Source organism: Stegastes partitus, unplaced genomic scaffold (genome assembly GCF_000690725.1).
Source record: "Stegastes partitus isolate 25-593 unplaced genomic scaffold, Stegastes_partitus-1.0.2 Scaffold261, whole genome shotgun sequence".
Taxonomy (NCBI): domain Eukaryota; kingdom Metazoa; phylum Chordata; class Actinopteri; family Pomacentridae; genus Stegastes; species Stegastes partitus.
Window position 1 is genome coordinate 568,429 of NW_007577992.1, and position 17,613 is coordinate 586,041.

A 17,613-nucleotide genomic window follows, 5' to 3' on the forward strand; every position below is an offset into this window, starting at 1 on the left:
ATCTTAATTTGCTTTTTAAAGTCACAAATGTAAAAATATCTAGAAATATCGTTCAATAACACCCTAGGATTGAAATGTTCATTTTCCAAGTATTTCAAGGAGTGCCCTATAAAGGGTTCAAAGAGGCAGGTCCACTTCCAGAAAAGATCTGGCAGTATGAAACAAAGTCAACCAACCTGGATTTTATACCATGTCCTCAAAGGCCAAACCCCTACGAAATGCATCTTCTGGTTATGAACTCTTAAAGATCCCATATTAGCCAGTCCAGAACAGAGCTCGCTCTCCTGATGGGCTTGTTGAGCCTCTTCCTGTCCCTGTCCGTGCTGCTTCCACTCCAACAAACCACAGCGTAAAAGATAACAGAAGCTACCACAGAGTCATAAAAAGTTCTGAGAAGAGCCCTACATACTCCAAAGAACCTCAGTCTCCTCAGCAGGTGGAGGCGACTCTGGCCCTTCTTGTACAGGGCATGGCTGTTGTCTGTCCAGTCCAGATTATTGTTTATGTGAACACCCAGGAATTTGTAGCTCTCCACTACCTCAATGTCCAAACCGTGAATGTTCACTGGTGTGGTGTGTGATGTCTTCCTCCTGAAGTCAATCATCATCTCCTTTGTCTTACTTGGCATTAAGCTGAAGCCTTTGATGATTCCCTGTATTCCAGTTCATTCCCCTCAGATACACATCCAACAATGGCTGTGTCGTTGGAGAATTTCTGGATGTGACAGTGTTCTGTGTTGTGTGAAGTCTGAGGTGTGAAAATGAAAGGTACACATATCATGTACACTTACAGCTTTTTAATATTATTTTTGGGGTTTACTACAATATGTTTACATGCCTTCATTTTCAAAAAAACACCTCATTTTCCCCATACTCTACATTGCTACAGTGTTTCCTCTAACCCTGCCTAAATCATTTCACTTTAACTCGTCACTTTAAGGCCTCCCTCCCCAAAAAATCCAGTCTGCTCTGATTGGTCGGCTGAGCCAACAAAAGCAAGTCAACGGTGGTGATGTATTGTAACTCCAGATCTGTGAGCAGAGAGACGTGGCCCTCGTTGATGAGGCTCTAGTGAGGAAATTACGGTGGACTGAGAGGAAGCTGCTCATTCTTTGTTTGAGGTTGTGCCAAACTAGCTGCTAGGCAGGTATTATGCAAATCTGCTACACGGTGAGGTACATATGTAATCGAAGGAAAGCCTGAACTTCAAACAAGGCATTTCAGGCAGGAAAGGAGCAGTGTTTTCAGGGGTAGAGGGTAGCTTTCTTTTGGCATACAGATTTTTTTTCCCTCCACCTGCACCAACAGCTATAAAACACCAAAAGAAATGGAAAACATAAAAAAGGTATAATATATATTGTTTAAGAGCTGCATGGATTCACTTAAACACGATGTAATATGAGAACGTTGTGGTAACCATGGTAATACATATATATATATATCAGAGTGTGAGTGCAGGGATATTACCTGATTAACTGGAAAAAGAAAAAGTGTAAAAACAGACGTGCTTTGCTTGTGTCCAACTTGCTGTGGTTCAGCATCTCCTCATTATAGCAAAAGATAATGATCACATAGCAACTAACACCTCATAATATCCTGACGAAGAAGTTTCATTTGCAGTTGAATAAAGCCTCGATCTGTGATTTCTTCAAGTCTTGATGAGCATAAATCCACCCACACTGTATGAAACACTGAAGTTCAGTAAATTTGCCTTTGGTGATTTGATTTGTTAAGTCAACATGACCAAAACCACCCGTACAATGTGTTGCTTACTTTATCACTTCATACAAGTACGTTTAAAAAATAAAAATAAAAAAAAGACTTCCAGCCTGAAATGAGTAGCCACTTTTACCTTCCACGGGAACTTCTCCCTCCCAATGGCTAGAAATATAACAGCAGATATGAGGAAATATAGCTCAAAGACTAGGAAATATGACACTGATGATTTTTGGGGGTAAAAACAGACCTTCTGCCATCGCCATGTTGGGATGATTAAAGGTATAAAACAGCAAAGGTTAAAAGAAACTATGAATTTTGGCTTGAAAAGGGAAACGGCGCCTTTGTTAAAGTATAATGGTTTGTCAACCCATCTCTCCACCCAGACATCTTCCATTTTGTGGATCTATACCCACTTTACTGCCTTCATTACTATGGCTGCTAAAGGGTACGGCCTCCATGAAATGCCGCTATGGGTCTTAATAAGGTTCTTGTCCCCTACAAAGGACTGTTTGTAAAAAACCAGTGTGAACACGAGCAGTACCAGAACCTAAAAATAACTGTTTCAGTGGAAGACAACTGGCATTCTCTCTTTTTTTTTTGTTCTTGAAAACATTTCCCCTCTCATCCAAGAAACTTTCTCAGTTCTGAATAGAGGTCCAACTGCCTGATGAAGCACTTGGGATCACCATGACCTAGATGACTGAGAATCTACACAGATCACTTAACGGCAGACAGAAACTCAAGCAAAGAAAATAAAGATTTTTTTTTTTCCCTTTGGTCAAATGAAATAAACTACAGGTGTAAAAGCATCATTGTCAGTTGGGTCTCCTCCAAGATCCACTAGTTCCAAGAAATTTATTCTTAAGTAGCGCATATGGCAGAAGAGAATTTACAGCTTGTACTAAATTTTCACACTTAACAGTGTCCCTCAGGTATAAACAAAATTCATGAGGTAGTCTGCCCCATGACTATGTGCCTTGAACTCAATTAACTGGTAGTTTGTATATGTTGTACAAATCCAATACAATAAAATATAGAATTAAGACAAGCAAAACAAACAAACAAAAATTAACACTAAATTCCCCATGTCCTCATGATGATGCTCAAAGAGGATTTTTAGATTTCATCAGTTTTGCTTCTTCATCACAGAATTGTTTGCATTTCTGTAGTTGCTCAGAAAGCTCCCATCAGCTTCCTCAAGTTCTTTCTGCAGGTCTTTGTTCGCTATTATCCTCTGCTGCACCTGCACAACTCACCTTTAAACTATAACATCTGTGACTCTTACATACCCCTGTCATATTAGTTCTGGATTATTTTCTAGCATCTGACGTTGCATCAGACCACAGTTTCTACCACAGTGAATGCAGCGCTGCTTCGCTGACAGCTTTAATATCAATGTTCTTTTAGTTGTTTCAGGTGAACTAATAGGACTACTGATGCTGACAAACTTGAAGTCTTTTAGTTGATTTCTGACAGCAGAACTCTGTAGTGGAATTCTTCTTTTGACTCTGCATTTAAAAGATGTTGCAAATGTTTAAACTTCATGAGCCTTGAATGGATGTATTTGTCTAACTGAAGGTAATCACAATCTGAATAACACGTTTAGTACAAGTTTGCTCAGTTTAGTGAATCTGATTGTGTGACTGTACCAGGAAATGTCAAAGAAAAAAAATTAAAAGACATTTGTATGGAGTATAGAAATGTTCTTGTGTGAGGTCTAATGTGTTCCTGCAGTGCTCAGCCTTGTACAGTATGAAAGACAGTTGCTTATTTTCAAATTTCTAATTCTAAAACTGTGATTACGCTCTGCGGGCAAAAGGTGACTGCAGCACTGCAGAAGTGAGGTTAAATGCAGGAACAAGGCACTTCCTATCTAATGGGCTTTTAATTGAACAGGAGTCATTGAGCAGAGAGGACTTTGATGACTACAGGGGAGCAAAGTCCATCGCCACCACAGAAAAACCTACACATTTTAAAGCCTTTCTTTTTTTTTTTTTTAAAGCAGGCCTTTCTGCAGCCAAACCAATTCATAAAAAATTATAGCCGCAATTGTGTCCTGCACAAAAACCCGTAATCCCCATTCACCGCCTGCTAGCCCATATTTCTCTCTCCTGCCCTTCACTTCTGCAGGTGACATTCTTAAGAGAGATATCAAAAGACTTAAGTAGGCTCTATATTATGGTGACTCCGAGGCTGCCATTCATTGTCCTTGGGAGGCTTATAGGTACAATAACAGCTCATTGGGCTGTGGAGAGAAAAACAATAAAGGCAGACAAGCTGGTGAGATTACTGATGTCCACAAAACAAACAAAAAGATTCTAAATGCAACTTGTCTCACTCATAAATAGAAAAATGCAATTCGAGGCATCAAACCCGCTTTTTCACCTTCGCTTCTCCTCCTCCAAGAGGATTCTTATTCAATTACTCCTGATCTCACCTCTATCTCTATTGTCACTTTGCTGAAGATTTGATTTCTGTTTTGTCAAAATAGCTGTTAAACCCAATACTATATTGAAGCACAACACATGCTCTGTTTCCCCGAGGACCTCTCGTCTTGTGTTTGTCTGCCTGTGGGAGGGTGATAACCAGAAAGGAAGGCTGAAGAAACAGGCTTACCTCATCTCCTAAGCGTCTGATACTGCAGAATGGGATCATAAGGTCTCCGCGGTGCAGAAGCTCCTGCTGCAAATTGTTGCTCTTTCCAGTGGTAGAGTTTATCTGCTGGATGAGGGTGGGTGGTTGAGCTGGAGGGGGAGGGGGAAGCCAGGCGGAGAAATGACAAGGCAAACGATTATCTTTCAGGGAGGAGTGCGCGTGGATTGGAAAGTTGCTTTGGTGTTGCCTGCATTGCGCGGGTTACGCGAGGTTAATGTGAAATTTCACAGCAAATAAGAGCAGCCAGTGGGGAAAAAGTCAGACGGAGTGGCCGGGGCTGCGGGCTGCTGGAGGAGGAGGAAAGGGGGAGGTGTGATAGGAATACATCTTAATCTGGCGCTCTGTTTCTGTCAAAGCTTGTTCCGGGTCAAATTATGAGAGCTGGCCAGTGAGCTCAGTCCCATTACTAACAGATGAGTCGATCGCTCATCCTGTTACGGCTTTACAAGGCTTCCCCGATACTGTAGACAGGTACAAATTTAAGGTTGAGCGATGCCCCAAATTGGATCCAGTAACTAGGGCAATGGAACTACAATATCACTTTACGATCTCGACACTGAAATCCAGCCTCACGCCACATCTCAGCTAGAAGCAATGTGGCTGCCTTGCCCCCTGTGACATTTTCTAGATATTACTCCAGTAATATTCATTAAACACAGCCTCCACTTTAGCCGTATAACTAAACAAGAGTGAAATATACGTTACTTTGTTTTGCACACTTGCCGTGTCGCGGCTGTGTCTCTGCAAAGCAGAGCTGCGGTGCAAAAAATCCCTCCTCAAACTCACTGCCAGATTTGTCATTGTATTTATAGACCTGGCAAGGCTGATTGAGAGAGGCAATAGAGAAAGCTGTGAGAGGGAACAAAGGAGTTGCTGAGGGAGAGCATAAATGTACGGGGAAGGACTGAAATGATACAGTGGAGGGGTTATCAATCAAAACACTTGTGCATTTACTCTTACGAATAGAACAGGAGAGCAGGGCTTAAAGTATAGATAGACGCACGCAGCGCGCTCCATCATAAACACTCTCTGTGGTTTAGTTTTCCTTTTATTAGCTCTGCTGTCAAATGCATGTGGGCTGCGCTAATAGAAGTGATTGATAACAGTGCATGAAATTAAGCGCTCCCAGTCTGGAACAGCAAACACTAGCCGGTGAGAAACGCTAGCAGATTGTCAGTTCTATGCATGAATAGATGTCAATATTTAGCTACAGCGTGTCATGAGAAATTACATAAATGAAGTTGAGTGCCTCTCACTAAGTTATCTGTATTATACTTAACCACTGTGGAAATACCTGAGGAGGAATTCTGCATTTCTGCAATTTGGCAGATTTTTAGCTTACTGGTAAAAAAAAAAAAAAAAAAAATCCCCAAAACAAAAGGTGTGGACACCTGGATCACTGAAGGTGACTTAATATAGAGCAAGATGATTAATTGTTTTAATCTAAAAATCTTTGTATGAATAAGTGCGATTTTCAAATCCCACGAGATGTGATTTTAGTTGAGACTGCAAAAGGCAGCAGCTGTTGACAAGGGATGTGTGAAATGAGTTTCTAATAGACAGAAACTCCGCTCTGAATAAATGCGGCTCTGTATCTGCTGAATATGTAAATAGACAACTATTTTCACACAAGTGGGATATATCGACTTAAAGGTGATACAGTGCATGTTGTGTTCACAGTTCCCAAATGGTTAAAATATTCTATTATTGTGTTTTTAAAACATCGACTGTTGGTTTTCACTGGCTAGCAAACAGTGGCACACAGTATACCGATACTAGAAAGATATCACAACACAGCTAAAGTTAGAAAATGTAACTGGTATTGGTACTTAAAGAATGTACTTACTTAAAGAATGACAGTATTTTAATAGAAGCTATATTTGCTGTATGCATTGCTGTGCTCAACCACTTTTTTTCTCTCTCATAAGCAAACTACAGAGAAAAAAACAAAAACAAATGCTCCTGACACACTAAGCAGTTTATGGCCCTATTTTGCTAACAGCTGACAGACAACAGAAGAATATGTAAAAGATATTTTAAACCTAGACTGAAAGAAAAAACATGTGCATCCCACTGACAGACGTGCCGACTTGTTTAAAGAAATTAAGAGATGACGGGTTAGCGAGTGTGATTTATTTTGTGACAAGTGAACTTTTCCGATCATTGAAGTCTGGAGAGTCAATATTTGCTGTTTCACTTGGGTTTATCTTTTACGCGAACAATTCTGCATTCAAACGCAGTGTGAACTTTCTGCAAACTGACAAAAATCAGGCGCCCACAAGTCTGCAGATCAACAACACGAGTTATAAATGACCAGCTGAATTCCTGCAGAAAGACTGAAAGTTAGTGATTAAAACGTGCACTAAAGCACTGCTGACACTTACCTCTGCTAGGATTAAACCTTTTCTAAGCGGCGGTGTGACATGTGGAGGCGGAGAGACGTGAACCCGTAGAGCTGATTTTAATTAAAAGTTCCTCCAGTTTTGGTTAAACAATAAAACTTTTGACAACACTATGGGGGACGTAATTCCTCTCCGCTGCCTTGCTTTGATACTGTATTTTTAAAAACTGCAAATTTTAAGTTTGAAGTTGCATCTTCTATTAATTTAGTTTTTCTGATGTTTTAGATTTTTGCTCTTTTTGCATGGGTGTCAGTATATTTTGGCAGGTATTGCTTCAAAGTCATCATTTTGTTATTGTGACGACAGCACTAGCTGATATTGACACTAACTGCAATTGTGTAGGATAGCTGGAGAGATAACAAAAGGATAATGGTAGATGTTGTCTGGTTGCTGTCAGCACTAGACATGTAATCAAACATGGTTTAGTTGAGGAAGTTTTTTTTTTTTACATGGAAGTTGACTTATCTTGGGCTGAGTATTATCATATCTTTAGCTGTAGCTTATTTAAAAAATATGTGGTCACAAATGTAGGTTTGTAAAATAATTGTATTTTTAAGTTACAACCTGTTATAATGATTAAAAAAAACATTTTATTTTTTTCATCAATGACAGAAAGTCACTAGTTTATAAATTTTCATGTCTATCTTTTTCACAGTTTTTATTTTATTTTGGTTTTTTTTACAATTATATCATCTTTGCAGGGCTTTTGAAAGTTTGTATGAGCTTGTAAATGACTCTTAGTTCAGTAACACCCACATCTTATTTGCATATAAATTCAGACTTTCAACAGGCAATTTAAAGTGGAGTGTCACAGCATGCATTAAAAGAATAAATTCTCAGAAAATGAATATTAAAACCAACCAGTCCAACCTGCAGAGGGATTCAGGTACAATACGAGCCGATGTGACGAGGGCGCCCTGCTTAGAATTGGTGCATGAGGGAGATGTGCAAAGTAAAAAAAAAAAAAAAATTAAAAAGTAAAGTGAAGTGAAGCCAAAACAAGAAAATAGTCTCAAAAATTATTTGTACTCCCATTTCTACTGCGACATGCAAAAGATTTACTACATAATTTCACAAGTAAATAAGATGCCATCTGTTGTGTCATCCTACATAATTACTAGTTCCTCCTTTGCCAGTTCTCATTGTTGAAAGGTGAGAAACTCCTAACACATGCCTGCCACGCACACACACACACACACACACATACTCACAGTCACACACTCACATGAAGCAGTGGCTGTGGAGCACGAGGAGGGTTCCAACGGTTGAAGAGAGAGGGGGGATGTAACTTTAGCGCCACGCTGGGATCCATCTGCTGTGTGGCCGTCCCCCCGCGGCCTGACCCCACGGATGCCGCTGACTCAAGCTGACATCCCAGTTCACAGGGGTATCAGGGCACCGAGCACCAGAAGAGTTCAGATGGCTCACAGCAAGAGTGGAAGAGCAGCTAACGTGCTGTTTTTATACAAACCGCGTCCAAGGTGGTGTCGCCACGCCAGATTTTTGACTGTAATGCGGCCAGATAATATATGTGAAAATATGACTCCGTATAGCGATAATTAAAAATCATTATTACTTTAATGTTTAGGAGGGGTTGATGTCATTGTCTTTTGCAACTATTCCGTCTTGGTGTTTAGTGAAAGACTTAAAGGGCTTACTGGGATTTACTGAAGCTAAATTGAACTCGTGGATTTGTTTACACTGTAGTTTCTTTATATCAGTCTCACATTCGGATACAGAACGGCACCACAAGTGTTTGAATCTCTTGTAAATAATTCAGCCACAACAATTATAATAGCTAACTCATTATCCCTCCGTAATGACTCTGCCTACTGAATAAGGTACATGAAAACATTGGAAAACAAAGGCAAGAAACGAGCGAAATGTGTTTTTCAGCTGTTGCATTCGGAGTCTAATTAGGGCAGCGTGGAAAGATTTACAAGATGCTGGTTGTGTGTGTGTGTGTCTGTGTGCTCACAGCTGCCATAGGAATCAGCTAAGTGCCTCTGTCCAGTCAACGCTGTTATTTCAAACTTCAAAGTTGCGCCGCGTCTGTGAGAAAATACAGTATTTTGGGGGGAAATGACAGGCAAGTTTGACAGACTTTAGAACAAAGATTATCACCGGAGGAGAGTGGCAACGTTGCAACTGAATGTGTGGAGCTCGGGCCGAGTAAATGTCCCGTTTTTTTGCTAGAGTGGTGCTCATTTTTATTAACGGGGTCACTGTGCATGGCAACATGATGTAGGCACAGATGCAGGAAAGAGGTTACCATGGAGTCCACATATGAGAGCACGAGAAGGAGGCAGAGATGCCACGGTGCTTGGTGAGAGTGAGCAGGTAATAAAGGAAGAAAAGAGGTTGAATAGGAGGCAGGGAGTGAACACATTTCTTGCACACTTGTATGTATTATTGCTATTTCTGATCATATGAGGTTTACATGAAACATCAGGAATTCAAATCAATGCATGCATGCTTCTGGGGTTATTCTGATTTTCTGCAGAGGCATGTGTCTCCACCACATCCAGCATCAGTCTGCCGTTTCTGCACTAAACAAGTTCCCACAGATTGGAAATGAAACCAGTTTGGCTTTCGGCTGTCGATCTGCCGCATTAGCATGGAGTCTCCATGTGACAAGAAAATGGAAAAAACAAATGTAGCCATCTCTTTAATCCTCTACAGACTTTAATTCTGCATGTGGATCATCATTACTTCAACCGTTTCTCAGGGTTTTTTTTGCCACATGACCTTTGTGACTCAAGAAAAAGGCAACGGCCTGTTCCAATCATCATGTCACTGGGTTAAAAACTGAATTTAGAACTTTTTCAATGGCCAAATACCTGCTAAGCTAATGACATTTCCGTGAGTCTCTGCTGTGCTTTGTCTCCAGTATGATTTGCATGTTGGCAATAAGCATTTAACCCGAAGCACTAATAACAGCCTCATAACAGAGTTGCTAACATGGCTGCTGACTCGTAGTCTTGGTAACTGAGTGCTACATATTGCTAGCTATTGCCACAGTGGTAAACAAAGCAGAGAAAGATCAGAAACCTGGACAACAGATTTAACAGAATCATAGTATCCAGGAGGGAATCAGGGTAAGAATTTATACATATGCAAACACGCAATAAATCGATACTTTATTCATTGGCTTGGGGAAATCATGGCATCCAGTTGCTCACATATCACACATTTTACAAGATAATGTGCAAATGGTGCCAATAGAATATAAAGTATAAATACAGCATAAAAACAAAGTATACAGTCGGGGTATCTTGGCCCTGCTGGACCCAGAATTATTGCACAGTTAAATGTAATGTTGAATTTAATCACAGTTCTCTAAAGCATCGGATCTAGACTTTCCAGGACAGAGCCCCCAAAATAACAGAGACTCATGACCCCCAACTATCCATGGAAGTGGTTAAAGCATACAAATATGGGTGCACACACACACACACACACACACACACACACCGGACCAATCCAGACATGAGCTTAACAACAACAAGAAAGAACACGACGGCTAACAACCCATAATATAATTTCACAGTAATTCAATCTTGTAGCAGAATACATCAATCAAAGTAATCTCCTGCAGTACTTAGTAAACATACAGAATGTATGAGCAGTGGACTCACGGTTGTTTTGTTGTTTTTAATCTTTTCTAACAATTGTGGCTCTTTTTTTACATTTCATGTGATTTCTGAAAAACCATCTCGTCACCACCACATTGGGAATTACAGCTCTAAAAACCAAACCATAGTGGGAATACAGAGGATGTAAATATGAAGAGTTCACAAAAAAATAAGTTCTCTGAAAATCTACAAAAAATGGAGTTATCTGTGTTTGCAAATGAACTCTTCATATACTCAAAGATGGTCACAAAGGTGCACAAAACACCGTATACTCTGTTTTAACAGATAATAGAATGTTTTGTTGCCCCTGTATCCAAGCCTGTCTCCAAATTAAAAGTCCTTGTGCCGGCATTGACTTTGTGAATAAGACGACATGAGTACATTCTCGTTCTTTATATGAACATGTAAGGGAGGTTTTGTGGAGGTTACCTGGACATGAATGTGTCAAACCCAAGCAAAGATACAGTCTTCTTGACCTTTTTCTTTTCCTCCACACATGGTGTTTCTATACTGCAGCAGCAGACTCGGTGTACTACACAGTGCTATTTTTTGCCTTGCTGGTTTGGTGCACTGAGGAAAAAGTGATTCAGGATATATATCCCTGTTTTTGAGGAGAAGTATAAGGCTGTTTGCCCCCCCTGGGAATACGCAGGGAATGTTTCAAGTCAAGGAAACACGTTTGAAAGTCCAACCCGCAGAAGGAAACTTCTCAACACGTCCGTCTCATAAAACTTTCACTGTGAACATTTTGACTTTTCAAACACGTGCAGCTAATCATGTTAACTATGACTGCGTCCCAATTACAGCAGGTGTGCCAGTTTTAAGGCCCTGCTTTTGCACACAGCCACCGGCACGACTAAGTGGAACAGAGCTACCATTAATGTCATTCGTTACACCTGAGATTATTCCGCTATGACAAGTCAAAACGCCTGTGAGTAAGGTTTATGCTGCTGCTGTCGAACTGGGTTCAGGGTCACGCAGAGGTCTTTGAGGTGGCTCCAGGAGGCCTTAAGGAGGTATTAGAAGGAATTTTAAGTCTTTGACTCTTCACTGTCTCTTGGCTATAGCCTTAAATTTACCATACAGATATGAAAGCGGTATTAATCTTTCCATTTAACTTTCTGCAAGAAGGCAGTTGAGCACATTTCCCAAACGAGTCAACTGTGTCAGTTAACTGCTCATGTGAAATGCTACAAAGCAAATCTGCAATTGACAGACATTCAGGTAGGTTTAGAGCTGATGAAAATTCTTAACTTTATCTTCTCAGGTGTAAGCAGTTGACGTACCCAGAGGACCTTCCTCAGATCTCAGTGGTTTTCATCTTCGTGAACGAAGCACTGTCAGTGATCCTGCGCTCGGTCCACAGCGTGGTCAACCACACACCGGCTCACCTGCTCAAGGAGATCATCCTGGTGGATGACAACAGTGACAGTGGTAAGACCTTTTACAGCTTCATTATTTGGGTAAAATATTTTTAAAAGAAACACCTGTTCAGATATTATTGGTATACTGTACTATAGCCAGTCTTTAAACAGGGAGTAGGCTGTATTTTTTGCCATCATAAATTCCAAACTAACTTTTAACTCTATATTGGATAAGGAGCCATATATGGTAACTTCCGCAAGCTTTAAAAGTGGCAGTGGGAAAACTCACATGACTTCGTCCAGCCAACCAGCGAAGGTTAGGCTACATCACAACACAGTGACTATGGCTTCTGACCAATCACCAGTGAGCCAGAGTGATAATTAGACAAAAGTGTCATAAGTCTGACTGGTGAGCTGGAAATAAATGTTCCTTCATCTTTATACATGTATATTTTTTTTACAATAATTTATCCACATATTATTTGTTTTGTTTTTTTTCCGCCTCGTTGAGCGAGAAATTGTGTTTGGTCGCTGCTTTATTTGCAGCCTAAATCTGAAACTTTTTTAAAAAGTCAAAAAAGAAAAACTGTCCTCTTGTATCTACCAACAACACTTTAGGACTGAAATGTTAAATTACCAAGTATTTCAATGAGCGCCCTATAAAGGGTTAAGCATGTTGTAATTTCTTAATTTGCTCAGAGGAAATTCGACTTCTGCACCTCCTACTGGCTCAGTTTTCATGCTTTTGCAAACCATAGTCCATGATGGAACATTTCACAATCTCAGGTCTTTTCACCCAGAGCAGATAAAATAGCAGAACACCAACATGATAGTAGGATGTGAAGGTGCAGGGCTTTGGATGGTGGATTTGCATTTGGGAGACTGTCCTAAATAACTCTTGGCTTTTATCTTTACTATCTTTGCACATTTGAAGCATGATTTCTGCCTACTGCAGCTTTAATTTCTTGTCTTTGATACGCTCTGCTGGACATTAACTGACGAGTAACTTAGATCTTGCCAGTTGCTGTGGAGATTTGATCAAACATCCTTCTGATCAAGTCTCTAAGTGCATCTTTCCAGACTTTGAATCATCAAACTTTATCACTGGCTATTGCTGTAGATTTTGCTATTCAGCTGAAAACAGTCGGCCTGTTTGTCTTGTTTTGTCTCAACTCAGGGATCATATACAAATGAGTTAGTGTTTTTTGACTCCTGTCTGAATCATCACTGTTTCCATGCTTCAGTTTCTGTTCATACTATCATATGTATGCGTGTGTTTCTGTATGTGTGCCACAGTTTGCTTTCTGTGTGTTTGGTTTTGTGAGTAACAGTTCAAGGGATGGAGAACCCCTGAGGGGGGACACTTGAGCACCAGGTTTTAAAATAGCTTTAAAAAAAAAAAAAAAAGGAGGAAAGAGAGGGGATGGGATTTGTCTCGTCACTTTCTAAACTGCCGCGTACTACTGTCTCCATGGTGATGTGGGCAAATCCTTCAGTTGCCTCCACACTGCGACGCCCACAGCAGCTGATGATGCTCGGCTCCACATCCCGAAAGCATTCCTGTTTGGAGAGGGAGGGACAATGAACTAGATTGCAGACCACACTTGGCCCTCCTTCACTTGGCACGGAGTAACAAGCCTGCCTCCTTCAGGCTGTCAGAGGAAAACGGCTCATAAATAACATACTGAAAGAAGGCCGAGCCGGAGTCACCACTGGCACGTCTCCGCTCCCCACTGAGGCTCTAACTGCCTGCTATTAAAGAGGGAGCCGTTAAAAGCCAGGAACAGACAGAAATGGCAGCCGACCCCTCCTCTCATTACACCAGTCTGCTCCACACATTTCCACTCTTACTGCGGTTTTCTTTAATGGATTTTTGAAGAACAACCTTATTTTCACTATGAAGGCTGTAATATGTTCAGTATTCAATTTCATTATATTTCACGTCCCCATCGTCCCATAAAATTTTATTGTTGTGTCTGAGATTCTAAAACACTATTGAGACTCTCCAAAAAATCTAAAGTGAAATCTTTAATGAAATTATTTCAGAACAACTGTGATTATTTGTTGGTAAGAAAGCGCAGAGATACTTTGGAGCAGCAATAATTAAACTTTTTATGTCGACAAAGGATTAGATGACTTGACGTGTGATATGAATGTTGTTTCTTGTATTGACAAAACCATAAAGAATGATTATCCTTCTCTACATTACCCCTCAGTTCTACAGTGTTTTACTGTCTTTCAGCTCACTGTTTTGGTTTTCTGGTCTCCCCTTTTCTGTTTAATTTCACTCTCACTGCTTAACAAAATGCCATACTTACTTTTTAAACCATTATTTATCCACTGTAGCAGTGCAATACTTTTTAAAAAAAACTTAATTTTAATGTATGTTTCCTTGTGTCGTTATTGTTTGTTTTTCACCTTAAAGGAAGCTCTCTCAAATTTCATTGTATCATCCCCAGAAGTGACATAGAGAGAAGAAAAAAAAAGAAACTGGGAGAGGAAAAAAAACAATAGAGGTATCTTGTAAAACTTTCTCAGGATCTCACAAAACGTTCTCCTTGCAAAACTATAGATATGTATACTTTTTGCAGTATGGAGAAACAACAGTGGAGGACACCCACCCATACAAGAGTTTTATTTTGAAATCGGCCTAAACTATAAAGACATCCAAGCAGTGCTTAGCAAGAGGCACAGTTTTCACAAAACGTCCAATAAGATTGATGCGACTTTTGTGATACCTCTATTTTTTTTCCTTTCTCCATGTCCCTTCCAGAGCTCCGTAGTATCCTGTGTACATTGACAATAAAGATAATCTAATCTGATCTAATATTAATTATTGAGAATTCAAGCAATTCTCTTAAGAGAATGACACATGTTCACAATAAATAAATAAATAAAGTGTGCACAAAAAAAATAAATGTCACTGCAACTAATGTGTTTCTGTATTTCATGACGAGAAACCCTTGTCCAAGATAAATGATGTGAAATTTAGTCACACCTGATAGTTAAATCATTATGTTGACATCCCATTCCCACTAATTAAACCCTGAAGATTCATTTAAATTGTCACAATAGCACTCCAGGCCTGGACACTCATCAGGACTGTCAGAATAAAGTTCCCTCGCCCCCCACCCTCAAGAAAAGGCGACAAATTGAAACTGATGTACAAGCAATTAACACGAGTGGGCAGTTCACTGACCTCACAGTACATGACCGTGAGGTGTTTTCATTGTCCGATTGCGTTTTGCATCTATAATGAAAGGTCAGGTCATTATCGCGTCGGTCAGCTGCTCTTACTGTATGTTTACCAACACTGACGATAATCCGTGCAGATGTGCGAGCTGTGTCTGCTGTGACATTAGATAATTAACATGCAAGCTGGACTGCTTGACCTTTCCTGGTTGTCTCTGTCTGTCCCCCGTAATTTAAACAAGGCTCAGTGAGACGAGCGGAGGTGCAGCCACGCTCACTCCTGGCGTAATGAATCACACACAGGAAGCATGTTTGCCTTGTCGCCACGACACATTTCCTTTGCTGGGACAGCCGCTGACATTTATTGGTGGCTGAAGGGTTTATTCGCAGCAACGCTTCCAGCGAACTGAACTGGGACTCCCGTTCTCATTGATGAGCTTTGGCTCTGCATGTCAGCCTGGATGACTCTGGTTCATTGTTGTTCATAATGTTAGCAGCAAGGAAAGGCTTAATGAGCCCTGCAGGATTCAATTCCAGCAAATACCACCACCAAATTGATAACTTAATGATTCATATAATGAAAACAGGATATAAACGGAAGACCAGTTGAGTAACAGCTTGTAATATTAATTTCAAGTAGAGATGAAGTACTTCAAATATTGCATACATTATATCTGATTAAGGCTTCTCAATAGAAGATTTGCTGATTAACACAGAGCAGGAAATTTGTCTGACACACGATGACACAAGAAATTATATTAAAAACATACACTTTCTATTTGTCATACATTGATCTTCATTTAATCTTCATTCAGCTTGCTTTTGTTCGAATTGGACTCGTTCTTTTGTTGCAAGAAACAATCAATGACCAACAGTTTGTTTTAGCACCTGATTCAGACGTTATCAGCCCATTAAGCGATCGTTATTATCATTCCCAGGAGGAACCAACCTCCTCCTCCTTCTAGTCAGTTCTGCCTCCACAAAATCACATTCCTCTACAACTAAACTCCATAATCGGTTTTGTTTTGAAACAAACATATTTTCTCAGTTATGACTTCTTGAGAAAAGGCGTCCAGTTTGAAAGAGTCACAAAATCCAAGTAAGGAAACATGAAGGGAGGATGGTGGCACAAATCTGGGTAGGAACCCTACGTGGGACTGTTATTGTTAGACTTCTTTAACTCTTTGTTGACTTCTGGTTTTCACTCCCACTGGTGGGACGTTTAAGCACCAAAACTAGTTACTTCGATTTAGGAAAATACCAAAGTTTAGGTTAAAACCTTTCCTTTTTTGAAGCTTCTCCTCCATGTTCTTGGCCTCTGTGTTGATTTAATATATAATTGACAGGTTGATAAGAAGTGAAAGTAAAGCAACAATATAAAAGATTTGCTGACTAGAATCATGAGCTGTTGAGTCTTTTCGTGAACTCTTTAACCCTGTCTGCTGTAAAAGGGTTGACCCTGTGCCCTGATCTCAGCTTCCAAACAAGCTGGGATATGGAGAAAGGCAACATTTCCTCTTGTGGGATCTAATTTTGTGAAGACAGGGTTGTTGTAGTAGGCCAGAAAGTGCATTCTATTTGATCATTAATAAGCAGAAAGTAAACCTAATAACACTGGCACCCTTTTGCGGTTGTGTGACTAAGTATATACAATAAAATGGAGCTTTATAGCACACAATATATGTAGCGACATGGTGCATTTTAATTAAAATCATAATCCTTTTTCCAAACCTAAGTGGTTTTGGTGCTTGATTACCAAACAACAGAAAATGCAAATAAGCAATGAGTGAAAACAAAAGTTAGAATTTTAAAAAAAAATGCTATAATAATGGTTTTGAGACCACTTGACTGAAATTCAAGTCTCCACTGACTTCTACCACCACCAACCTCTTCTGCCTCCATATGTGGACTATGGTTCACCCTTGTTAGTGCAAAATTGTGGCTCCACCACCATTAAAAAAGGTGATAATGGTGCACCATTAAGTGGAGCAATAGCAGTCTACCGCGCCAACTAAGAGGTGGAGGAGGTCCCTACTGACCCATACCGTATGTATAGGAATGATCCAGGATGATAACACTTGGTTTTGCTTAATTAAGGCACTTAACATATTGGCTCTGTAGGTTTCACCTGCAGTATTCAGTCACTGCTTGCAGTCAGACAGCAGTGAGAGCAGGCAATGTGATTACCTACACAGTATTGGAATTAATATATTAAAAGCAGCTAGATGAGGCCATGAAGAGACAGAGAGCTGAGAAAAAAAAATGAAAAAAAATCAGGTTAGAGAGTGTATCCCTGATGGTTGTTTTTTTATAATTTATCTGCCAGTTATTCAGAAAAAAAATCAAGCATAATGTTGATGGAGTAGAATATTAAATAAAGCAGATGTACTGATGTTAAGAGGGGGTTAAGAGTGGAGGAGTCAAAAAACATGAACCAATTTTCTGTTGCGCTGTTTCCAATAACTGCATGAGAGGTAGATAACCTTCATATTGCTGACATCCCCCTGCACACATCATTTCCGCAGGTCTACTGCCAAAATGTTTCCCACTTCCAGTGAGGAGCTGCACTGTAAACACAGTATTTCAGTGTTATTCCTGCGAAGCGGTTAAGCCAGGATGAGGAGTATCAGTTTCCTCACATTACTTG

The 17,613-nt window shown here is 40.1% G+C and overlaps 1 protein-coding gene across 1 annotated transcript in view; it reads left to right on the forward strand.

Moving 5' to 3' along the window:
- Window positions 1-11,844, forward strand: part of LOC103357560 (polypeptide N-acetylgalactosaminyltransferase 9-like) — a gene marked incomplete at its 3' end in the record, with an annotated part of 39,185 nt that extends 27,341 nt beyond the window's left edge. Inside the window, exon 3 of the mRNA XM_008282165.1 lies at window positions 11,678-11,844. Coding sequence (XP_008280387.1) covers window positions 11,678-11,844 — 167 coding nt within the window. The remainder of the gene's footprint in view (window positions 1-11,677) is intronic.
- Between the last annotated feature and the right edge of the window lie 5,769 nt (window positions 11,845-17,613).